The sequence below is a fragment of the Monodelphis domestica genome, chromosome 2 (assembly GCF_027887165.1).
Source record: "Monodelphis domestica isolate mMonDom1 chromosome 2, mMonDom1.pri, whole genome shotgun sequence".
Taxonomy (NCBI): domain Eukaryota; kingdom Metazoa; phylum Chordata; class Mammalia; order Didelphimorphia; family Didelphidae; genus Monodelphis; species Monodelphis domestica.
The window spans coordinates 592,639-618,518 of record NC_077228.1 but is presented as its reverse complement, the minus strand read 5'-3'; the positions used below and the strand labels follow the sequence as shown (position 1 = coordinate 618,518).

The 25,880-nt window shown below is 55.1% G+C and overlaps 1 protein-coding gene across 1 annotated transcript in view; it reads left to right on the top strand.

Moving 5' to 3' along the window:
• The window catches only part of ST6GALNAC5 (ST6 N-acetylgalactosaminide alpha-2,6-sialyltransferase 5), a 140,529-nt gene that overhangs the window by 97,911 nt on the left and 16,738 nt on the right, over positions 1-25,880 (top strand). The window contains exon 3 of the mRNA XM_007480144.3: positions 21,622-22,031. Within this exon, the coding sequence (XP_007480206.1) occupies positions 21,622-22,031 (410 nt within the window). The remainder of the gene's footprint in view (positions 1-21,621; positions 22,032-25,880) is intronic.

Genomic DNA, 25,880 nt, shown 5'->3' with positions numbered 1-25,880 from the left:
AGGCTTTAGAAGGAGGGGAAGGACAGCCGATGTCCCAGCGCTCCCTGGGGCGGCTCCTAGGTGCCGGCTCCAGGCTGTCCAGTAGCCCATCTCCCTGGGCAATAAGCAGGGATTAGCGACTCTCTACGGCTGGCCTGGCCACTGACAGTGCGGGTGCCGTCATGACCTCCTGATAAGGCCTGGCCATGGGATCGGGCTTCCTCTCTGGCCACCGACCCTTCCGTGGCCAATAAAGGACGGCTGCAGCCCGGGAGGGCCAGTTCCTCCAAGGCAAACCCTGTAGCCCTTCACTGTTATCCTGGCCCCGCCGTCTTCCAGGACCCCGACTCGGGCAGCCCCATTGGTGGGAGGGAACCAGGGCGAGACCTGCTGCTGGAGACAGTGGATGCCCCCCTGGGCCTTGTCCCAAGCAGTGAGACAGAAGATGGAAGTGAACGGGCTGGCGCCTTGCCGGGAGGGAGATGGGCCGTGGATGGACAGAAGCGCCCAACCTGCAGCTCTTCTGGCTCCACAGACGGCCCTGCACGCGCTGCGCTGCAGAGGAGAGGAGGTGAGCTTGGCAGAGCCCCCGCGCCTCATCACCCCATGCAGTGCCACCGCCACTCCGGCGCCTGAGAACGTGGGGAGCGAGGGGGGCGGGGCTGGGAAACGTGAACCAGGCAAAGGAAGGAGAGCCGCGAGCAGCCCCGGTGCTCTGGCGGAGGGAAATGGCTCCTTGGGGCCCTGAGTCTTTCTTCCATCAGTGCCGGGTCCAGCCAGACCCCACCTTGTTAGAGCAAGAACAGGAGGAGGGCAAAGGCAGGGAGAAAATGCGGTGCACCATTAGAACCGGCTCCAGCCCCGACCTAATTAAACACATGGTTGATGATGAGAAAATGGGCGTGGACAGAAGAGTTGACATAGACATTGATTACGATAAATGTGGGCAACGCACATTCAATGGCCGTAATGAGGAGACCGCTTCAGCTTGGAGAGCTCCTCAATCACTCACACGGCCCACCTGCCAAGCAGAAAACACGCGCTATGAAAACACGGGTCTGTGCAACACACTCTGCGGTAGAAGCTTCCAGAGCTTCGGCACTGTCAGCTCAGGCAGAGACAGGCGGGGCAGGATAGAGCCTGCGAGAGTCGTCCTCAGCGCCTTGAAGGGTGTGGTTGGAAGGACGACCAAAGATGAGGGGAACTTTTTACCCACACAGCATGGGGGTGGGGCGGGGGGGGGGGGGTAGTAAAGCCGACCCTCCGACCGCAGCCTCCATTTTGTTTCTGCAGGAGGCGGCTGATGGGAATAGAGTCAAGAAAAGCTCCGCCATTTGGGAGAAGGGAGTGAGGTATGAAGCCCAGAAGGGGGCCGGGCATGAAGGTGGGGCTGCGGCCCCTCTGGGCCAGGCGTCTCCTTTTGCTGTTGAGTCTTCGTTCTCCCCAACAGAGAAAGCGCCCACCGGGCACATTTGGGCAGTGCAGGCGCAGGGTGGCCGAGAGGCTCTTCCCATCCGGCTTTGGGATTCTTCTCCTTCTGTGGGCGTGTGCAGAGGAGCTTGTGGTCCTGAGAAATGCTCTGCGGACTGGCCCAGGCGGGCAGCCTCGCTGGAGCCGGAGGACAAACGGGAGTCTAGTGGCACTGATCTAATGATGCTGAGGAGGGCTGTGATGGAGGCAGCGGCAGGGCGAGCCCAGTACAGAGCGAGCGAGGCCCCGTTCTGAGGCGCGGCGCTGCCCACTCGACAATTCTTTTTGTGGCGGCCCGACTTTCAGCAGGAAGCCGTGGAGCCACTGGGCTTAGTTCTGGGCATTGCCAGGCTGGCGCGCTGAAGAGAGTCGGTGGGGAAGGAACCCAGGCTGGTAAAGAGCTCTGAATGCATGGGATGTGGGGGCCTGCGGAAGAAAAGGGCGGGGCTCGCCCCAAGAGCGGAGCAGGCTGGGACTTTCACCTCTGGAGAGCAGCTGGGGCTTTTCCGAGACGGACAACTTGCCATCCACTGCCGACAAAAGCCCGTTTCTCTGGCTGTCGTCTGCCATCATGGAGACCATTGCCAACTGTGGGAAGGCCCACCAGGCCTGGAGTCTGCCTTCTGGGCCTCAGACCCATCCCCACCCTGAGGACTCGTTAGAGGAAGATTTCAGTCAAGGACGGTCGGAATGCGGAAGGAGCAAGGACAGGCCACTGGCTGGCTGAGTGGCTACCAGAGTTTGGGCCCGTCTACACTGTCTCGGCTCTCCAGACCGAGGATAATCACCCAGAGCTAGAGGCGTTGGAAACAAATCTTCCTGACAAGTGACAAGGTAGATCCATGACGCTGGACAATAATCACAGCAACTGTCTAGTGGACAGCGAGTATGGGAGAGCAGCATTAAAGTGATGAGAAGAGCCGGGATCGAATTAATTTGGCCACGTGGCTTCTGATAACTGAAGGGGGGGGGCATGGGATGAGTAAGCCACATTATGCTTCCAATGAAGGAAATGACTAGACGGGAAGAATCTCTCTCCTTCCCTTTTCCTCTCTCTATCTCTCTCTGTCTCCGTCTCCCCCTCCCTTCCTCCCTCCCTCCCTCTCTCTCTCTCTCTCTGTCTCTGTCTCTGTCTGTCTCTGTCTGTCTGTCTGTCTCTCTCTCTTTCTCTCTCTCTCTGTCTCTGTCTCTCTCTGTCTCTGTCTGTCTGTCTGTCTGTCTCTCTCTTTCTCTCTCTCTGTCTCTGTCTGTCTGCCTGTCTGTCTCTCTCTCTGTGTCTCTCTGTCTCTGTCTGTCTCTCTCTGTCTCTGTCTCTGTCTCTCTCTCTCCTGCAGTATAGCATTTGCCATCATTGACCACACTCTCCTCTTAGGTGCACCCCCTCCCTCCCTTTCCCTCCTCTCCCCTCCCCTCCCCTTCTCCCTTCCTTTTCCCTCCCCTCCTCCCCTCCCCTTCTCTCTTCCCCTCCCCTGCTACCCTCCCCTCCTCCCTTCCCCCTCCTCTCCTCTCCCCTCCCCTCCCCTGCTCCCCTACCCTCCCCTGCTCCTCTCCCCTCCCCTCCCCTTCTCCCTCCCCCTCCCTTCCCCTCCCCTCCCCTCCCCTCCACTCTTTCCCTCCTCTCTTTCCTTCCTCCCCTCCCCTCCCCTCCTGGGAAGTGTCCCCGCTTTACAAAGTCGGAGGCGGCTCCCTCTCCTGGCTGCTCTCACCAGTGGCCTCCGCTATTGCCGATCTCTCTCCGGGCTCCGGCCGTCGATGCACTCACACTCCCTGCTCTTGGTCGCAGCAAGCAGCAGGCAGTGAGATAGACCGTCCACAGCCTGCCGGGGAGGAGAACGCTGAAGATGGGCCTGCGGGGCCGGCGCGGGGCCGGACCTCCTGTAGTCAAGGGAGGGAATCCTAGAAGGATGCGCAAAGGGAGGGGCCTGAGGGAAAGGCTGCCCGTGCCTCCGGACGCCTGGGTCCCGCTGCGCCAAGGAAGCCCGTCACGCAACAAGCATTTGTGCAGCGCCTTCTGTAGGCTGCGGAGGCCAAATGGCGGAGACGACCGGACCCTCCCCGTCCTCGAGCGGGCGGCCCAGCGCTACAGCTGACTCAGCCGTGACTCGCTCCCCCGTCGGCCTTCCGGGCGGAGCCTAGGAGATGGGGGTCTCTTCGCCGCCATCCCGCTCCCGCGGACATGTGAGCTGAGGCACGGAAGGAAGGAGGGAAGGAAGGAAGGAAGGAAGGAAGGAAGGAAGGAAGGAAGGAAGGAAGGAAGGAAGGAAGGAAGGAAGGAAGGAAGGAAGGAAGGAAGGAAGGAAGGAAGGGAGGGAAGGAGGGAGGGAGGGAGCGGAGAGCGCATTTGGCAGCGCCCCTCGCCAAGGCCGGCCGGCTCTCAGCCTCGCGGGCGTCCCCTACCAGCTCTGGGGGAGCCTCCACGTTCCCAGGGGAGAGGGAACGTGGGGAGCGTCGGGGAAGGGGGTGCGTGGGCGGCTCCTAAGACGTCTGCGGGATAACGGAAAGCCCGGCTGGCACCGGGCAAGTGAGACGATCGCTGGGGCCTGGGGCCCCGGGCATGGCGCTCTGGGGGGAGAGATCATCCCGATGAGCCACACTGCAAACGGAGGAGAAGCGGCCCACGAATGAAGGAAGCAATGGCTGCCAGCCAGGGGGAGGGGCCGCCGGAGCTTGGGGGGGGGGGGGGGGTCGGGGCTCTCCCTCTCCGCTTGGCTTGGGTCACCGATGGCTGCGGCACAGCGGAACTATTGTTGAGCTTGGCCGGTGAGAAAGTGGGCTTCTGTTTTCCCACTTTTCCTAATGGCGCTGCCGAATTGTTGTTTGGGTAGTTGGCTTTGACAGAGACAGAGAGAGATGGGGGGGGGGGGGGGGGGGGAGGAGAGAAGAGCGCGCAAGGGCCAATTGACAGCATCTGGGGACACTGAGTGCAGGGCCACGAAGCCCTCAGTACCTGCAGCCTCGGCTAATTCCTCACTCCTCAGTCCACTAAGGCAGGCCGGGGCGTGTCACGTGTCAGGTGTTCCCGACTCTGGCTATGGGGATGACTCAGTTGCCAAAGGGCTTTGAAAGAGCCGCCCCTGGGTGGAGAGGCAACCCCAAGCTTCCAAGCTCAGAGTTGTTTCCTATGGTGAATGGCCAGAAAAGTACAAGGGATTTAGGCGGCTTTCATGATGTAATGCCAAGGGAAGGATCGGACTCAGAGGGGGACTTTTAAACCCTGGCCTTCCGCCTCTCCTTGGCTACCCCGCAGCCTTTGGAGTCTCCTCGCCGGTAGCACGATGGGGCTGGGAGAAATGCTCTCGGCGGGGGCCCCTTCCACATCCATATTCGTGATCCTCCGAACCCCAATACACCTTCTAGCGCTGCATCTCTGATTCCAGGATCTCTAAGCACCCTCCTTTCCCAGAATTCTGAGCTTCGGTTTCTGGACTGATTCTTTCTTCCTTCTTGAGAGAAACGATTTCTCTGTTGCTTGCAAATAGGAGCCAAGACTGAAGGGAAGAGAGCCGAAGGCATGTGGGCCACAGAGCGAAGCAGAGGAAGGGCATCCCTTTACTTAACCTTGGCTTCTTCTTCACTTATTTCCAGAAGACACCCCCAGCCCACCCTGCCAAGGATTCCAAAGCACTTTGATCAGTTCCGGAGCCCTTTTCTGAAGCCTTTGCGTCATCTCAGTTTCCAGTTTGAAACCAGAACATGTCGATTCCTTCAAAAACAGACAGTTCCCTGGGCTCTGGGTAGAGGACCACTGGGAGAGCGGGTAGCATGAACTAGGGATTGCTGGACCGCGCGCGGCCACACTCCCTGTTGGGCTGTCGTGGCTTTTCCTTGGTACACGTGGCAGTGTTTCTTTCCAAAACAAGGCTGAGCTTCAGAGGGACATAAGTGGGTTCTTTGCCCGTGGCCAGGGGGCCCTTGGACTATTAGCAGGGCTTTAGGACATTTCAGGCTGCGGCCAGAATAATGGCAGAATCTCCATCACCTTCAATCCACTTCGTATTCCACTCGATGCTGTTGCATAAAATTGAGGCAGGTGGGATATATCACCATGTGCCAAGCACTGTAGATCTAGCGGCAAACCAAGAGAGCTCCTGCTCGGAAAGAAGGGCCCTTCTCCTTGAAGAAGACAAGAAACATCACAGGATGGAGGCGTAGGGGCAGATGGAAAGTTCTGGTGCTCCCAAAGGTCAGCAGTGGAGAAGACAGTGGGAGGCAAGGAGCCTTAAGGTACTGCAGCCAAGTCAGATGCCAATACCTATCCAGATATTTGGAGATGGATGTGTCAAGGGAAACAGTGAGGCATTGAGGAGCAATGAGTGTCGTGTCAGGGCCAGTTCTCATCCTGGAGCTCTTCCTCTTGGATCGATTGAGCTTATAAGGGGGAGTGAGGACGGGGTTTCAAAATACACTTTGAAATTGGAAGTGGAAGGAGTGTTTAGAACAGCATTATACAACAGCTGGTCAATTGCCACCAATAAGCAAGTGAGCCCCAACATTCCAGGAATGGCAATGCCCTCACCAGACCGGCCCTGCTTCAAGCTCAGCTCTTGAAGCCAGCACACCGGAAAAGTAAGTACTATAGAGAAAGGACCAGCCGCCCCCCTCAACTTGCTCTATCCCCAAGGCATAAGAAAATTAAAGGAAGAGCAAGAAGGTGGTATGGGCCAGGCAAGCCAACTCCAATTCCCCCCTGACAATCTTCTCCCCTCAGAACTGGTGGAGACATCCCTGACCCTAAGAGCCCTGGGAAACAGCAGTGTCCTCCAGACTATGGGGGCAACTTCCAGGCTGAACCCAGTACCCCTTGGGTAGCAACCTTTGTGGAAAGGGGGGCCTCCCTTCCTATCTACCACTAACCCAAACCACTGGCCAACTACCAATGAGAGAAGCTAAGCCCAAGAGCCCTGCAGATGGTGGCACTCCTATCCCACTGACACCAAACTCAGCCCTCACAGACATTATTCTAGGGAGCAGCCCCTGAGACATGCCAGGGGCAGTTGCTGAAGCCTTCATTTCCTCTGCAGAAAATTTGCTGCTGAACAATGAAGTCCCCACCATCCACCATGTTGGCCAAACTGAAGGGTTCACCATCAGAAACAGATGTGATTTGAGCTGTGGTGGGTGCCATGAAAGAGCGTGTATTGTTGCCTCTTTTGCTGCTGAGCCCTGAGGACCTCCCTTCGCTTTTATTGAACCGGAGCTCCTGGAGGACCAGGACTCTGATTTTTCTCTTTATATCCCAGTGCTTAGCACAGAGCCTGGGACATACATAGCAAGCGTTTAATCCCCACCTTCTCATTTGTTTATAAGTACATTCTGGAATCATGAATGCCCGGTCTGAGAGGTACCTTGGATTGGACTAGTCAGCCCCTTCACTTTCTAGAAATAGAAAGTGCCACCATCCCCCCCTCCTCTCCCATCACACACCCCCCACCCACCCCACCCCACCCGCCGCGAGGTTGAGGGACTTACCCCAAATCACAGGACAGGAACAGAGCTCAAACCCACAGTGGCTGACTCTATATTCAGCACCATGGAAAGCGAGCTAGGCTGAGAGAACAGGCTAGCCACCTTCATTCTTTTCCCTTCAAAATTCAGTAGTCGTTCAATTATCTAACGTAATGAGAGCTGAATTAAGCAGGTCAATTTATGACCTCTCGTTAATATTTTTGGAATCCCCATTTTTTTAGTTTTTATGAAATTATGGATTAATTTCTTAAATAGCTATTCAATGTGCATGTTTAGACTGACATACTTTAATATAATATATAATATGTAACCTAACAATAATATGATATAGGATTTATTGAAATATGTCATGAATTATAACAAATAGGCAAGAGAAACAAAGTCTCACATGAGCTTTACTCAAGAATCTGGCTCTCTTTTTTTCCCCTCCTTCCTACCCCTCCCTTACTCTTTTTAACAAATGAGCTTTCTTTTTCTTTTTTTTTTGAAAATTTTATTTAATTAGATGATTTAGAATATTTTTCCCTGGTTACAAGAGTCATGTTCTTTCCGTTCCCTCCCCCTACCCCCTCCCATATCTGATGTGCAATTCTACTGGGTTTTACATGTGTCTTTGATCAAGACCTATTTCCATATTATTAATATTTGCATAAGGGTGATCATGTAAATCATTCCCAGTCCTATCCCCTCGACCCATGTGATCAAGCAGTTGTTCTTCTTCAGTGTTTTTACTCCCACAGTGTTTCCTCTGGATGTGGATAGTAGTTTTTCTCATAGGTTCCTCCAAGTTGTTCAGGATCACTACATTGCCATTAATGGAGAAGTCCATTACATTCAATTGTAATACAGTGTATCAGTCTCTGTGTACAATGTTCTGGTTCTGCTCCTCTCACTCTGCATCACTTCCTGGAGGTCTTTCCAGTTCACATGGAATCCCTCCAGTTCATCATTCCTTTGAGCACAAGAGTATTCCATCACCAACATATACCACAATTTGTTCAGCCATTCCCCAATTGATGGGCATCCCCTCGTTTTCCAATTTTTGGCCACCACAAAGAGCTCAGCTGTGAATATTCTTGTACAAGTCTTTTTCCTTATTGTCTCTTTGTGGTACAAACCCAGCAGTGCCCATGGCTGGATCAAAGGGCAGGACAGTCTTTTAGTGCCCTTTGGGCATAGTTTTGAATTGCCTTCCAGAATGGTTGGATGTATTCACAACTCCACCAGCAATGCATTAAAGTCCCAATTTTGCCATACCCCCTCCAACATTCATTACTTCCCTTTGCTGCCATGTTAGCCAATCTGCTAGGTGTGAGGTGATACCTCAGAGTTGTTTTGATTTGCATCTCTCTGATTATAAGAGATGTAGAACGCTTTTTCATGTGCTTATTAATAGTTTTTATTTCTTTAACTGAAAATTGCCTATTCATGTCCCTTGTCCATTTATCAATTGGGGGATGGCTTAATTTTGTGTCCAGTTGATTTAGCTCTTTATAAATTTGAGCAACTAGACCTTTGTCAGAGGTTTTTGTAATGGAGATTGTTTCCCAATTTGTTGCTTCCCTTCTAATTTTGTTTGCATTGGTTTTGTTTGTACAAAAACTTTTTAATTTAATGTAATAAAAATTATTTTATATTTTGTGATTTTGTTCTAACTCTTGCTTGATCTTAAAATCATTCCTTTTCCAAAGATCTGATAAGTATACTATTCTGTGTTCACCTAATTTACTTAGTTTCCTTCTTTACATTTAAGTCATTCACCCCCTCTGAGTTTATCTTGGTGTAGGGTGTGAGATGTTGATCCAAACATAATCTTTCCCATGCTGTCTTCCAATTTTCCCAGCAGTTTTTGTCAAATAGTGAATTTTGGTCCCAAAAGCTGGGATCTTTGGGCTTATCATAAACTGTCTTGTGGAGGCCATTTACCCCAAGTCTATTCCACTGACTCTCCTTTCTGTCTCTTAGCCAGTACCAAATTGTTTTGATGATCACTGCTTTATGGTATAGTTTGAGATCTGGTACTACAAGGCCACTTTCCTTCACATTTTTTTTCATGAATTCCTTGGATATCCTTGATCTTTTGTTCTTCCAAATGAACTTAGTTATGGTTTTTTTCTAATTCAGTTAAAAAGTTTTTGGTAGTTCACTGGGTATGGCACTAAATAAGTAAATTAATTTGGGTAGGATGGTCATTTTTGTTATGTTAGCTCTACCTACCCATGAGCAGTCAATGTTTTTACAAATGTTTAGATCTAGTTTTAAATTGTGTGGAAAGTATTTTGTAGTTGTGTTCATATAGTTCCTGTTTGTCTCAGCAGATAGATTCCTAAGTATTTTATATTGTCTAGGGTGATTTTAAATGGAGTTTCTCTTTCTAATTCTTGCTACTAAGTTGTGTTGGAAATATATAGAAATGCTGATGACTTATGTGTGTTTATCCTAAAACTTTGCTAAAGTTGTTGATTATTTCAGCTAGCTTTTTGGTTGACTCTCTAGGATTCTTTAAGTAGACCATCATATCATCTGCAAAGAGTGATAGCTTGGTCTCCTCATTACCTATTTAATACCTTCATTTTCTTTTTCTTCTCTAATTGCTACTGCTAGTGTTTCTAGTACAATGCTAAATAATAGAGGTGATAATGGGCATCCTTGTTTCACTCCTGATCTCATTGGGAAGGTTTCTAATTTAACAAATGGGGAGCTTTCTAAAATAGACTACACACTCATCTGCCCCATTTAGTAAGCCAAGAGATGAAGAAAACATGGAGTGTCCTAAAAGCTTACTTGGCTCTTTGATGACTGCAATGCTATGGATTGCTGTTAGGAGCCCTCAGAGGTCTTTGGGGTGTTGGAGGGCTTTCTGCTCCTGCCCTGAAGCCCCCCCCCCCAAGGCTGCATTCTCCCTGTATCTGGTTGTTTCTTTATTTGCAATGGTTTTTCATCCCTGCCAGGTCCAGTGTGCTCCCCAAGGCCATGAGTCTTCTTCCCATCTTCCATCATTACACTGAATCTCCCCCGTACCAGCTGAAGCACTCTGCTTTCTGCTTTTGTGTTTGATCTTTGCCTTTTTCCAGCTGTCAGATGGTAGTTCAGGTTCAACGTTGGGGTGGAACGGGGAACTTGCAAATCACTGAGCAGTTAACTAGATTTGCCCTTGCCCTATGGCAACAAGAAGAGTGAGCCATTTCGTTCACCAGATGAGTCCTCCTTTATCTCAACACTGAAGCTGTCTGGTAAGCAGGGCAAGAAGACCAGGCTTCCCCTGTGTTCTTCAGATGCCCATCATGCCCAGAAAGGGGGCAGGAATGCAGAGGCCTCCAGGTGTGTGGGTGGGGCTTTTGTGCCCACAGGTGACTAGGAACCAGAGTCCAAGGATCACAGAGTCAAGAGCCAATTGGGTGGCAGGAACGACTCCCTTTCCTTTTAGGGAAAGCGATTCCCTGCTACTGCTGAGAACCGGAGGGATTCTAGTCCCCTCCCACCTGCCAAAACTTGGCTACTTCCTGGCATCGATCCCCAAAAGACTTGCTATCCATAGGCAGCAAAATAAAGAAAAAGCTGACTGCTAGAGAAAGATCTTCTGTGGGGGGTAAAGTGAGGCTGATCTGGTGGCACTCGATGGAGATAGGAGAAAAGACTATGAAGGAAAGAGTGGAAAAGGCTCCTCCCCAGGAGCAAACACAAAACTGGCATCTGCCAAATGAAGTACCTACTGCGTGTTCTGGGCTGTGCTTGGACATGTGTATATGCACATCATCTCATTTGAACCTTGAGGCACCTCGTTTTACAGAGGAGTCAACTGAGGCAGAGAAGGGTCAGTCCCTTGGCCGGTGTCAGCCTGTGGTCAGTGTCTGAAGCCAGATCCAATGCTTCTCCCTGGGGAGATGGGAAGATACGGTGGGGCATCCGTGTGTGAGTAACCAGTCAACGAGTCAGCTGTGCCTGGACTGAGAGGCTTTTCCTCAGTGTAACGGTTTGCTTATTTAACTGATAGCTGCTGCCTAGCAGATCTGCTCGTTGAGCTTGGCAAAGTGCGGAACTCTGATTTTGTTTCCTCATTTATGCCTAATGGGGCCGCTGAGTTGTTGTTTGTGTGGTTGCTTAATAACATTCTGTTACGAGGCTCCTGGAGAGAACTGTTAACCAACCAATCAAGTGGCTTCCTCAGACGCACAGGACTAATTGGCTGGGCATCAGGCCCCACAGATTCCAAATCAAAAATGTCTGCTCGTCCCAGCCATCTCCCCAGAGAAGCCTCAGCTATGCAGAAAGGGACAGAATGGATTTCCTTTTTCTCTGGCCTTTGTGGCTCAGGAAACCCTGTTTGGGCATCTTCCTGGGAGGGAAGGAGGAGCTGAGTCCAATGGTATCTCTGGATTACAGCTGGAGGAGGCTCCTCTGAACACTGATGATTCTTGCCTTTGTCATCACTCATAACAGCTGCTCCCGTAGATGCAAAGCACTCTACAAATAGATCATTTTGTCTTCATAACATACAACCCTGAGGTGTAGATGCTATTACTATCCCCATTTTATAGATGAGAAAACTGAAGCATACAGAGGTTAAGGGACTTGCCTTTGGTCACCCTCCTAGGAGGTATTGAAGGCTGGATTTGCACTCAGGTCTTCTCAACTCCAGGCCAGCACTCTGTGTGCTGGGGTGCCCCCTACATGACTCTTAGGTGTCCCTTTAGGGCTAAATTCAAAATCCTTACAATAGCAGTTCTCAAAGTGCAGTCTAGGACTCTTGGGAGTCGCTGAGACCCTTTCAGGTCTGTGAGGTCAAAACTATTTTCATAATAATACTTCACAAAGCTCTTCCATAGTCAACTGAGGAAGCTCTAACTCAGGGAATGGGAAGTTCTTCAGAGCAGGGGGTAACCTGCAAAGACTTTCTGAGATTAGGAAGGAGTCCGGAGATACCAAACTGAAAAACAGCTGCATCAGAGGCTGTTTGGCTCTTCGGGCGTGTGATCATTTCTGGCTCGGCTGCATAGGCTTTGACCGTTGTCTAGGTGATTAGGTTTTCTGGGCTCTGATCTCTTCCAGTGGTGTGTTCATAAGGTTTATTCCCCCAGGGAGGCTCTGCTCAGCTTTGATTATCAGAGGGGGCTGTGAGACCTGGCATTTGGCGAGCCAGCCTTGGTGTTAAGAAGATTGATGCTTCGTCTTGACTGACTTGGGTTGCTCTCTAAGTCAGCAGCACACTGGTACCTCTCGACCCCAGGAAAGTCAGAGGACCAGACTGCTGCTCCCCCTGACCAAGAGCCCCAAACAGAACTGCCTCTTCCCTGGGTCATCCATATGGGAAGGCCCTTGCTAGATCTGGCTTCAGTGGAGTTTTTCTTCAGACTCCTTCAAACCTGCAGAAGGCTTAAGGCCCCCAGCACATTCCCAACATATTTGACACCTGAATGAAAACTATGGCTATTTCCAACTGCCTAGAAAGCTGCCTCTAAACAGAGAGCAAATGGCCTTTGGGGAGATGACTGCAAAGGGGTCTCCAAAAGAGATGGGCAGAGGGAGGGGGAGCCACACACCAGCTGATCAGGCTGGTTGACCTCTCTGGCCACTGGTCTAATATATAGAGGAGACAACATGGAGCAATGGGAAGAAAGCTAGACTGGGAATCCAAAGAACTATGATCTGTCCCAGCCTCTGAAGTGATGCAGAGCGAAAGGAGCAGAACCAGGAGAACACTGTACACAGAGACTGATACACTGTGGTACAATCCAATGTGATGGACTCCTCCATTGGTGGTAATGCATCAATCCTGAACAACCCAGAGGGGTACAGGAGAAAAAACACTGTCCACATCCAGAGGGAAAACTGTGGGAGTAAAAACACCAAAGAAAAACTACTGCTTAATGACATGGGTCAAAGGGGATATGAATGGGGATGTAGACCCCAAATGAACATCCTATTGCAAATACCAACAACATGGAAAGAGTTTCTGATCAAGAACACAGGCAATACCCAGTCAAACTGCACATTGGCTGTGAGAGGGGTGGGGGAGGGGAGGGAGGGAAATAAAATGATTTTTGTAACCAAGGAACGATGTTTGAAATTAGAATTTGAAATTTAAAAAAAGAGTGGAAGGAAAGTTGGCCATCCTGGGCCTTGCCCCAAAATGGTGGCTCTCAAGAGAATTCACCAATGGGAGAAGGAGGCCAGCATGGAAAGGGAGGTTTGGAGGAAACAAGGACCAAGGAGGTGATGGATACTGCAGGGAAAGAACACCTTAGGAGCTGAGAAAGGTGCTGAAGTTGGGGGAGGGGACACTAGAGGATGTCCAGGACGGGGGACAGCCTTGAGATCATGCAGTATGATCACTAGTTCAAGAAAATGAAGATCTTCAGGCTGCAGAAGAGAAGACTCAAGTGTTATGAGTGGTTTAAGAGCCAGATGTCAATCAACACTGAGGCACCATGTCCACCATTGTCCTGAGAAGTCACTGATACTCCCAGCTTCAGTCTGTTCATCTGTGAAATGGGTAAAATAATACCGCGTGCCTCATAGAGATAGTGTAAGTCTACAGTGTACACGGTGGCTTTGGAAACCTTGAAGAGATAGACCAACACGAGCTACTGCTCGTCATTCCATGGCGGCTACAGCCAAGTCGAGCCACGGTGGTCTTAGGGAAGAGGACTTCTTCCCATTGTGACGCTTCCTATCTGGCCCCCAAGGTCAGAACTGGAGAAGCGGTGGGGGTGGCCAAAAGGCAGATTTAGCATTGCTGTCAGGAAGCCCCCATCCTGTCCAAAAGTGACCCGGCTGCCTTGGAAGGTGGTGGGACATTACCGAGGGACTCTGCTTCCGGAGTTGGGCTCTCCTAACTCTGATGTTCTGGGATTACACACCTTTACAGCTGAGGAAACTGAGGTTCACAGAGCGACCTGGACACTCCATGCCATGTGGGAGCCAGGACTGGCCCCCCATCTCCTGCCCTCTTCATGGTGTCCCATGGCTTCTCAGGGAATGGAAGGACCGTCTCTTCTTGGAAAACTACTTCAAGAGCTCAAACAATGGCCCTGTCCTAACATGGATCTAAGTCTCAGAACTTTAGAGGTGGGGCAGCCCTTAGACACCACCGAGGCAGAGATGGGCAGAAGAGAAGGCTGAGAACCAGGGAGAAGCATTTGCCTGAGGCCACCCACCTCCCAAGTGACTGGACCCTAGACTCCAGCCCAAGTCTTCAGATTCCAAGCCATTCGGGGAGAGACTGGGCACACCCAGGGATGCATGGCCCCTCGTGTGGAGTCAGGAGGCCCGAGTTTGAATTCTGACTCTAATGCTTTCTACTCCTATTGAACGAGTTCCTCAACCAGCCTGGACCTCAGTCTCCTCACCAGAACAAAGAAGGGACTGGACAAAATGGCCTCTGTGGTCTCTTCTGTCTCTAGCGCTGACAGAGCCCACTAGAGAGATTTAACACTGACTGCCATTAGAGAACCAAAAAGTTTGCAAACTGCTTCATAACCCTGGAGTTCTTTTATTTTCAAAAGAAGCAATTAGGTGCCACAGCGCCAGAGCACTGGGCCCAGAGTAAGGAATTCAAATCCTGCCTCAGGCACTTACTAGCTCTGTGATCCTGGGTAGGCCACTTCGCCTGGGTCTGCCTCAGTTTCCTCCTAGGTAAAATGGGGTTCCTAAAAGCCTCTAGCTTCCAGGGCTTAGCCCAGTGCCCAGCACACAGCAGGTGATTAATAAATGCTTGCTCCTTCTCCTCCTTCCTTCCAAATAAGCCTGTGGGGCAGGTATTGTTAGTCCAGCCACTCTCCACGGGAAGAGGACGAGGCTAAGGGGTCAGCGTGGCACTGAGGTGGGATTTGTCAGACAACTGGCTGGCTGTCTACTCAGCACCTGGCCAGGCCATGGGGTACAAGCCAGACTAGTCCCTGCCCACAGGGGAGCCGGGGATTGCCCTGGGATCCCGCAGACGCCCAACAAGTGCTCACTGAATAGAATGCGATGGGTGCAGGAGGGCAGAGGATCTGCGCGTGGCAGCCTTGTCCACATGTGCAGAACCGCAGCACGGTGCCCACAGCCCTTATCCGACCGGCATTCCTGACTCGAGCGTTCTGTGCACACAGGACTTGCATGAGCGCCCTGTGAGCCCCACCTGAGGAGGCCAAGCACTCGGGCCGCCAGTGGCCACACGGCTCCTGAAGCTCCGAGTCTGCACTTGGCTCTGGGCCTCCGGCCTCCACGTGGCCTCTTTAGGAGCCCCCCCAGCCCAGCCCCCAGGTGCCAGGCTCCAGCTGAGCCACTCCACCTGGCTTTATTTGGACCCTGGGCCAGCGAGGAGGCCCTGAGGAAGCCAGAGGAGGAGGGCCAAGGAGGAGGGCCACAGGAGGAGGGCCACAGGAGGAGGGTCAGAGATGGAGGGTCAAAGGAGGAGGGCCAGAGGATGAGGGCCAGAGGATGAGGGCCAGAGGAGGAGGACCAGAGGAGGAGGATCAGAGGATGAGGGCCAGAGGAAGAGGGCCAAGGAGGAGGGCCAGAGATGGAAGGTCAGAGATGGAGGGTCAGAGGAGGAGGATCAGAGGATGAGGGCCAGAGGAGGAGGGCCAGAGGAGGAGGGCCAGAGGAAGAGGGCCAAGGAGGAGGGCCAAGGAGGAGGGCCAAGGAGAAGGGCCAAGGAGGAGGGCCAAGGAGGAGGATCAGAGGAGGAGAGCCAGAGGAAGAGGGCCAAGGAGGAGGGCCAGAGATGGAGGGTCAGAGATGGAGGACCAGAGATGGAGGGTCAGAGATGGAGGGTCAGAGGAGGAGGGCCAGAGGAGGAGGGTCAGAGATGGAGGGTCAGAGGAGGAGGACCAGAGGATGAGGGCCAGAGGAGGAGGGCCAGAGGAGGAGGGTCAGAGATGGAGGGTCAGAGGAGAAGGGCCAGAGGAGGAGGGCCAGAGATGGAGGGTCAGAGATGGAGGGTCAGAGGAGGAGGATCAGAGGATGAGGGCCAGAGGAGGAGGGCCAGAGGAGGAGGGCCAGAGGAAGAGGGCCAAGGAGGAGGGCCAAGGAGGAGGGCCAAGGAGAAGGGCCAAGGAGGAGGGCCAAGGAGGAGGGCCAAGGAGAAGGGCCAAGGAGGAGGGCCAAGGAGGAGGGCCAAGGAGAAGGGCCAAGGAGGAGGGCCAAGGAGGAGGATCAGAGGAGGAGAGCCAGAGGAAGAGGGCCAAGGAGGAGGGCCAGAGATGGAGGGTCAGAGATGGAGGACCAGAGATGGAGGGTCAGAGATGGAGGGTCAGAGGAGGAGGGCCAGAGGAGGAGGGTCAGAGATGGAGGGTCAGAGGAGGAGGACCAGAGGATAAGGGCCAGAGGAGGAGGACCAAGGAGGAGGGCCAAGAAGGAGGGCCAAGGAGGAGGACCAGAGATGGAGGGCCAGAGGAGGGGGGCTGGAGGAGAGGGGCCTGAGGACCTTGGAATGAGCAGCCAAGGGGCTGGCACGTTGCTCTGAGGGCTTTGGCCAATGAGTCTCCTCACTGGGCTTCACTGTCCAAATGGCTCCCAAGTCTCTCTGGAAATCTGAAGGCTTAAAGCCAGGAGTCCATGGAGATCGGCAGGCAGATGGAGGGCCCGAGAGGCTGGGCAAGCCGCAGGGGCCCTCAGTGCCCGTCTTGGCCAGCTCAGGCCAGCAGAGGCCTCTCCTTGGGCATCCCTCACAAATGGCTCTCGAGCCTGGTGGGAATGTTGCTCCTCCCCTTGGGGGAACCGCCAGTCATGGACCAGCTTCCCAGCCACAGGCCCCCCTCCCCCCCCCCCCCCCCCCCCCCCCCCCCCCCGCGTTCCTCCGGGCAGCCTTGATTCCTTACTGCTGGCTCAGCCCCACATCCTCTCGCGAGAGCTCTTCCGCTCCTTGTGGCCCTCAAGTTTGCCTTCTTCAAGCTAAACATCCCAATTCCTCGCCTGCAGTCAAAGGGAGGCTCTAGTTTATCGACATCCTTAAGTGAGAGTGGCTGAAGCTCCCCACGAGGTTGGCCAAAGACCTCCTTCAGGCAGCCATGTCTGCCTCGAGGCAGTTCACGATGGCCCACCGCCACCTCCTCTGGGTCGCTGCTCCACCTGGACCCCCAAATCTTCTTCGAGGACAGCTGCGGTGTGCCAGCCCTCCTCCACCCCCATGCCCAGGGCTTCGTTAGCCTTGGCACAAGCTGGGCTTGGGTGCCCTCTAGGAGGGAGCGCGGTGGAGGGGTGAGCCCGGAGGGAGGCCCCCAAGGAAAGGGCACAAGGAGCGCCGTTGGGCCTTCTCTTGTCAGAGGCAGGAACATCACCAGAAGGAGGAACAGTGTGGCCTGGCACGGCAGGGCCCGCTGCCCGCCCTGGGCCCCCTCCTCCTGGGGGACTTCTAGGAGGAAGCCCCCTCTTGGCTGCCTGCCGAGGCTTGGCTCCTCCACCCGCTGGAGCCCCTCCAGAGCGCCTGAGCTGCCGGCGAGCCCAAGCGGGGAGGATGTTTCCCAGCAAACCCCATGAAAGCATCCCCAGCCCGATGGCAGCGGAGCCGGCCTGACGGCGAACAAAGGGCTGCGGAGGAGGAGAAGCAGCGGGCTGAAAGGGCGGATTCCGCAAAGGCGGAGCCGGTTCATCTCTCTGCTGTTTGCGCAGACCCAGAGGCGGCCCCGCCCCGCCCCGCCCCGCCCTCGCTCCCGAGCTCCTGGCAGGATGCTCGGAGGCACCTTCCCTGCTAGTCGGGAAGGAGAAGCGGGCGGGCGCCGCGGGCCTGGAGCGGGCGTGCTGGGCGGGGCGTCGGGGGTCCAGTCTAATCTGGCTCCAGGAAGAACGTCCCGCGGCCGGCGCGAGCCCCCAGTGGGGCCGTTCCGGGCCCTCTTGGGGAGGAGAGCTGAGCGGCGCCGAGGCGCGGGAGCACGTGCCGCCGCTCTCCGCACCGGCGCGGCCCTGGGCTCCTGAGCCGCCTTCTGGGCAGTCGTTGCCTCCGGGGCGGCGAGGAGTCCGGCTCAGGCCGTCGCTTTTCCCGGGCTCTTCCGGCCGCCCCGCAGCAGGTCTAGTTAACTGGGCTCGGACGGGCCGTGAACTCCTCGGAAGGGGCGGGCAGCCTAACGGGCGGCTGCAAAGCGCGGCAGGGGGCGTGGTCGCGGGCATGGCAGGGGGGGCCGGCGGGCCGTCCTTCAGGAGGCTCCTCCTCCCGTTGGGCGGCGCGGCAGGCGGAGGTTGGCCCCTCCCCTCCTGGATGGCAGCGGATCGGCCTGTACTCCCCCCAGCCCCGGCTTCTCGGATTAGTGATGACTCCCCAGAAGAGAGTCACCCGGACCTCCCGGGGGCGGCTCAGCGGGCACCGAGGGCTCCTGGGCGGCCTTTCCGTCCTCCCCCCTCTGCGGGCTGCCCTGGGCGTGTTACCTTATGGGGCTCCCTACTGACTCCCAGAGAGGCCGGCCCAGGGGAAGACCCAGCAGCCCTGCGGGGAGGGCGGAGGCGGCACAGGAGTCTCCAGCGCAGCCCGGCCATGGCTGGATGCCCGTCCCTGGCCTCTGAAGGGGAAGACGAAGACGGAGGCGACCTGGAGGGAGGGGGCACAGAGGAGGCATCAGGAGCCCCCGAAACTGGCTTCAAGTGCTGCCTGGACAAGCCTCAGTTTCCTCATCTAGAAAATGGGCTGTTCTGCTAACATTGCCCCCTGCCTCCCAGGGTTCTTGGGAGAGGGCAAAGCCCAGGCTGGGCACAAACCTTGAGCTTGTTGTTACGAGGTGCGCCAGGCTCGGGGAAGCGGCTGCTGTCTCGGATTGGATCTCGGAGGCCCTCAGCCAGGTCCCACAGAGGGTCAGCGCTCCGAGCCTCTGCCCAGGGGACTCGGGACTTCGTGGCTGCAGGCCCAGAGCCAGCCTAAGTGTCTGGTGCCAGCCTAGGTAGAGCCTCCGCGTTTCCACTTTCCTTGAACAGTGGCTTTTCCCAAGGGGCAGCCAGGTGGCTCCAGGGATTGAGAGAGAGGCCCAGAGGCAGGAGGTCCCGGTTCAACTGTGGCCTCAGGCACCTCCTAGCTGGGTGACCCTGGGCAAGTCACTTAACTGCCATTGCCTGGTCCTTACCTGTATTGAGTCTAACCCAAGGGAAGGGGCAGTGTGCTATTTCCAAAATGAACCAGAATAGCAAAGGAGGAAACTGAGGAAATGTAGTGAGTGGACAAGAATGGATTGAAGAAGCAAAGGACCTCCAGCCTGAGGAAGGGGCTGACTTCAGTTAGTCAAATGATCCTTTAATGGAAAATGAACCAGAATCGATGACCCCAAGGGGCAGAGCGGGAGTGGGGGGAAGGGGGAGAGGGGGCGAGCCTGCTTGGGGCTCAACCTGACCCAAAGCGCCCAATCCCTGGATGGCCAATTGTCGGGCTCCTGGCCCTTGGCTCCGAGACTCTGGGGCTTGAGGTTCTCCCGGAACTGGCAAGTTGGCTCCGAGGGCTCGGCTGTGTCTCTGTCCCAGGCCGCTTCCTGACAGGCATTGTGTCTCCTCCAAGACTTCTCACCATTACTGTCTGGGGTGTGCTGGGCTTGGCCCAAGCAGACAGCCTTCCAGCAGCAAGGGAGCAGCATGTGCCACTGAACCCGCCCGGGAAATGTCTGCGCTGGTGCGCTTGGGCATTCCAAAACCAAACCATTTGTGTGCCGGAGCGGCGGAGATTGGCACCGCCACCAAAGGCCACCGTGCCATCTTGGGAGGGGAAAGGGGAAGCCCAAAGTCGCACCTGGAGCTGGGGAAATTTGCCAGGCGGCACCCCCTGGGCTGGGCTCTCGGGCCGCAGACTACCACCAATTCCAGGAGAGCCTCGCCAGCTGGGCACCCCCAAAAGGACAGTGTGCAGGGAGTCGGGGTTTAGACGCCATGGCACACTGGAGTCTTGAGAGCGAGAAGGGCCGCCTAGCCAATCCCCCCTTTCACAGAGGAGGAACGCTGAGCACTCGACTTTAAGGAAGAGGGAGCTGGCATGGGAAACTGGGGCTTGGCATCTGAAGCCAACTAACACCCTGTGATGAGGAAACAGCAGAGGATCATGGTGGGTTGTGAGGGAGCTCGCAACATGGGGACTGCCACCACCCCAGCTTGTCATCCTCTCCCTCCTCTCTGCTCTGCCTCCTCCCCCTCCCCCTCCCCCTTCCCCTCCTCCTCCTCTTCCTTGGCAGCAGTCTCTGACCCAGAAGCTAAATCTAGGGGTTACCAGAATCCCACCAATAGGCGGCCCCTGGCCCTGAGTCACAAAGCTGGCAGGACCAGAGGTGGGCTCTGAATGCATGTCTTCTCCACTCCATCCCCTAGAGCAGGCTTCATCCTCAGATTAGGTAGTAGATGAGGGAGGGTACAGCAGCCACGGTGAGGGAGCTGGGAGGCCATTCACTGTCCTGCCTCCAGGGACTTGCTGTCTTCAGGGAAGAGCTGATGTTCTCCAACCAATCTGTGACCCCCTCCATGCGGGTGCCTCCCCCGATCCGTCCCTGCCTTTCCTTCCAAATAGCGGGGTGAGAGAGAACTCAGCCCCAACTGGCAGGGGCCTTCCTCCAGAGGCTGTGTGGTGTGATGGGTGCAGAGCCGGCCCCAGAGCTAGGAAAATCTGGGTTCCATTGGACTTCTACTCTCCATGGGCTCCATGGAACTTCCTGGTGCCCCAAAGCAGGTATAAGACTTAAAGACGAAGAGCTGGTGAAGTCGGGCTCCACCAAGAAGTTCCCTTCCCCACTGAAATGACAGGTTTCCATTTGAAAACCAAACTGCCAATGATCAGACCTAGAGAAGAACAACAGAGACTCACAGGGGAACGACGGTTCCTCCCTCCAAAGATCGGCAAAGGTGGCCAAGCCAGGTCTTAATGGAGGGGAATTGGGAGCTGTGGGAGCAGCCCATAAAGACCCGAGAGGAGAGGAGAGGGGCAAGGTCAGAGCAGTCAGCTAGGCACCTGAGCTGGCCCCAGAGAATAGGAGCCTGAAGGAAATCGAAGTCATTTAAGGTCAGAGACAGTGGACATTTTGAGCCACACGGCCATGGGCCGGCCCCTCTATAAGGACCCATAGAGGAAGGCCTGCCAAGCTCTCTACCTGTGCTGTCTCATTAATCCTCATAACCACCCTGTGAGGGAGGGGTTATTGTTGTCCCCATTTTACAGATGAGGAAACTGAGGCTAAGAGTTGAGTGACTCTAGCCTGAGAATAAACAATCCAGAAATTGATGGAAGAAGAATTCACCCTTTTGTCCAGTCTGCAGCTCTTGGATTTAAAAAGTCGGGTGAGGTTTGGGCCTCCCATAGTAGCCCGTTGAGAATGCCCCCAGTTGTCATCGAATTCTCCCTTCTCCTGAAATCACCTGGATGGCTTTGTCTTTGTTTATCTGTGGATATGACCTGCCCATTACGTATCTTGCCCATAGTGGGCAGGGGTGTTGCAACCAGCCCCAATCAGCTCACCAGAGACCACTGTTAAATCTTCCAGGGGAGCATTTGTGCCTCAGAAGCTGGCAAACACTACCCAGAAAGGGCTGATGTAGATGGAGAAGAAGCCCATAATGTAGATTACAATTAAAATGCACACATTTCCCCCCAGAGGGCTGGTTGTTAAACATTTACAAGCCCATCTCTAGCATTTAGTAATCGTTGAGTGCAGAATGGAACCCCCAGGCTGGCTCCTTCAGGGGCTGGGCTGCCACACGGGCATTCCCCCTCTGCTAGGGATGAATGAAAGCGTCCCTGTTAACCATTTCCATTTCTCTGATGCTTTCCAGTCCCTGAAGATGCACTGCAAAGACTGTGCCCTGGTGACGAGCTCAGGACACCTTCTGGGGAGCCACCAGGGAGAGCGCATCGACCAGACGGAATGTGTGATCCGCATGAACGACGCGCCCACCCGCGGCTACGGCCGGGACGTGGGCAACAAGACCAGCCTGCGCGTCATCGCCCACTCGAGCATCCAGCGGATTCTGCACAAGCGCCAGGAGCTCTTGAACACGAGCCAGGGCACCGTGTTCATCTTCTGGGGGCCCAGCAGCTACATGCGCAGGGACGGCAAAGGGCTGGTCTACAACAACCTCCAGCTCATGAACCAGATCCTCCCTCGCCTCAAGGTCTTCATGGTCACACGGCACAAGATGCTCCACTTCGATGAGCTCTTCAAACAGGAAACCGGCAAAGACAGGTAAGGGGAGCCCCAGGGCAGGCGGGCGTCCTGGACAACAGGAGGGACAGACTGGCAGACACACGTCCTGCAGCCCCCATGTCTAGCTAGACAGGCTTGTCCCTTCCAACTCTGAGCTCTGGGCTTCTGTGACAAGAGCATCTCTTGGGTCCCTCCCGGCTCAGAGGAAGAAAAAGCCCCAAGACTCAGTGGAAGCACAGCTTCCCGGAGCCGCAGAGAGGCCAAAGTCCTCCAGAACCATCCATTTAGAGATGGAGGGGCCGAGGGGAGCCTGGAAACCGGGTCTCCCTGGACCTCTTGTGCCATGTCCTAGAGCTGTGTAGAAGCAGGTCAGCGGCTCGAACCAGTCAATGGATCAGCAGCATTTATGAAGCTCAGCATACCGGGAATGCCAGAGGCAGACCGAAAGAGCCCTCTCTTGGGCAAGCTCCTGGGGGGAACCCCCAACAGGAGGTGGGGGACAGACAAGGGCCTTCCTGCCTGGGCCCTGAGCCAAGGGAACCCTTACACTGACCCTGTCTTTGCCTCCTCCCCTGCTGTCGTTCCCCTAAACTGGGGAGCAGGCTTGGAGACCCACCCGCCAAAGCCAGGAGCCCTGCTGGGGAGAAGGAGATCCAGGGGCCCTTCTGAGGCTGGGGAATGCCAGGGCCCGAGTTCAGATCTCAGCTAACCACTCCCTGAGGTGGGAACTGTAGGCTTTATGATCCCCACTTTGCAGAGGAGAACATTCAGGCTCAAACGAGCCAAAGGACTCGCACAAGATCACATAAGTGGGGGAGGAAGGAGCAGATTCGTACAGCTCCCTGCCAGGGTTCAGCAAACACTATCTAATGCCAGAGAGAGGCAGACACAGACAGACACAGTTGGAGAAACAGACTGAGACACAGATGGAGACAGACAGAGACACAGACAGACACGGGCAGAGACACAGACGGAGACACAAACAGGGACACAGATGGAGACACAGAAGGAGACAAATAGACGCAGGCAGAGACACAGACAGAGACCCAGACACAAGCAGAGACACAGACGGAGACATAGACAGACACAGACAGGGACACAGATGGAGACACAGACACACAGACACACACAGACACAGACGGAGACACAGATGGAGACAGACAGAGACACAGACAGACACAGACAGGGACACAGACAGGGACACAGATGGAGACACAGACGGAGATACAGACAGAGACAGAGACAAACAGACGCAGGCAGAGACACAGACGGAGACATAGACAGACACAGACAGGGACACAGATGGAGACAGACAGAGACACAGACAGACGCAGGCAGAGACACAGACACAGACACAGACACAAGCAGAGACAGACAGAGACACAGACAGACACAAGCAGAGACACAGACGGAGACACAGACAGACACAGACGGAGACACAGATGGAGACACAGACACACAGACACACACAGACACAGACGGAGACACAGATGGAGACAGACAGAGACACAGACAGACACAGACAGGGACACAGACAGGGACACAGATGGAGACACAGACGGAGATACAGACAGAGACAGAGACAAACAGACGCAGGCAGAGACACAGACAGAGACCCAGACAGGCACAAGCAGAGACACAGACGGAGACATAGACAGACACAGACAGGGACACAGATGGAGACACAGACACACAGACAGACACAGACACAGATGGAGACACAGACACACAGACAGACACAGACACAGACGGAGACACAGATGGAGACAGACAGAGACACAGACAGACGCAGGCAGAGACACAGACACAGACACAGACACAAGCAGAGACAGACAGAGACACAGACAGACACAAGCAGAGACACAGACAGAGACACAGACAGACGCAGGCAGAGACACAGACACAGACACAGACACAAGCAGAGACAGACAGAGACACAGACAGACGCAGGCAGAGACACAGACACAGACACAAGCAGAGACAGACAGAGACACAGACAGACACAAGCAGAGACACAGACGGAGACACAGACAGACACAAGCAGAGACACAGACGGAGACACAGACAGACACAGACGGAGACACAGATGGAGACACAGACAGACACAGACAGACACGGGCAGACACACAGACAGGGACACAGACGGAGACAGGAGACACAGAGATTTCACTGGAAAGTCACATATTCGGAATTACTTTTTGACTGATGGGTAGGAATGGCAATGAAGAGGCGAGCGGGGCCTCTTTCTAGGCAGAAGGCCAATTGTGCTTTGAAGGGGAGCGGCAGCCTTTGGGTGGAAGAGCCTCCAGAGGGTGCTCAGCAGCCGCACTTAAACACAATTGGCCGAGTGGGGGTTTCAGTCTTCACGAAGCCCACAGAAATCCAAAGGAAGCCCCAAACGAATGTTACTTGGTCTGTTCGTTTTTATTTTGGTCCAAAGGGATGGAAAGAGTGTCTAGATCAGCCCATGCATCTCATAGATGAGGAAGTGGCAGCCCAGAGAGGTCCAGCAACCTAGCAAAGGCCACACAGCGAGCCGCCGCCTCGTCTTGCTTTTCCAATTGGAACTGATTCAGCGAATGAGGCGGTCATTCCACCAAAGACGGGGCACTCCACAAGCATGGCTGGTTGAAGGTGGGCGGTGCCCCCCTGCCCCGGGCCACTCGCCACTGGGGAGGTCACCAGCCTGGGCGCCGCGCACTCCCCTCCTGAATCCCCCCTTTAAATTCCAGCTGCTGCCTGAGGAAGACTCTCTGGGGGTCACCAGGCTGGCAGCCAGCCAAGCGGGCCAGGAATCGGGAGTGGCCCAGCCGGGGCTCCAAGAAGCTCCAATTCGAAGACTCGGTAGCAGGAAGGAAGCGCCCGTCCTACAGGTGTGCCCGCTGGGCTGGGACACGGGCAGAGCCTGCCAGGCACCCTTTCCGTGCCCGGGGGCATCCCAGGAGGCCGAGGCTGCGCTGGACGGCAGTCACGTGACCAGAGTCCAGGTGGGAGAGAGGCTGCGAAGGGAGCCGTCCAGGGTCAGACGGGGAAGCTCTCAGCGGAAGCCGGCATGCCGGGAGAGCACGGGGTTCGGGGTCCCGAGACGGGGCTCCCCGAGATCACCCACTGGAGAGAGGCCGTCGGCGAGAGAAGGCTCAGGCCGCAAGGTCTGGGGACAGCATGGAGGGAAGGAGAAGCACTGAGCGGGCAGGAAAGGGGACGCTGAGAAGGGCAGCTCAGGGCCCCAAGAGCGCCCGCAGGCCCAGCTGCGAGGAGGGAAAGGCAGAAGCTGGCCGAAGGGCAGAAGGCCGGGCCTGAAGAGGGGAGCTAGCTGGGGACCCTGGGCAGGTCACGGGACCCCCCTGGCCCGGCCCCTCTAGTCTTCCGCTACTTAAGATGGATCCATGGTAAGGGGTTCAAGAACCAAGCTGAGCAGCAAAGGGCTGGGCTGAGCAATTAAGACACTGCTGCGCCCTCAAAAGAAGCGTCCATTGGAGAAGGCCAGCCTGACGGGGCAGAGAAGGGCCTGCAGAGGAGCCTGGGTTCAGGTGCCGCCTTTGACTCATGCTTCCTGGGACCCTGGTGGCCCTGCCCGAGTCTGAGTCTCCTGCTTGCCTAGAAGCTGAAGGCAGGCCCAGGAGGGGAGGAGGGGAGACAATGAAGAGCACCTGAGATGTCAGGGTTTTGGGCTCCCGAGGGAGGAGGAGCGGGACTCCCCCAAAGTCCAGGAAGGGCTAGTTTGGAGCTCGGGATGGAAGATGACATGTTGAGGGGTTCACGGTATGCAATACGGGGACCAGAGAAGGGCAAGGGGGAGCTCATTTCACCACTTAGCCAGTGAACTTTAGACCAGGCTGGTTTCCCAGGGCTCTGGACCCATGATGGTAAACCTATGGCACGCGTGCC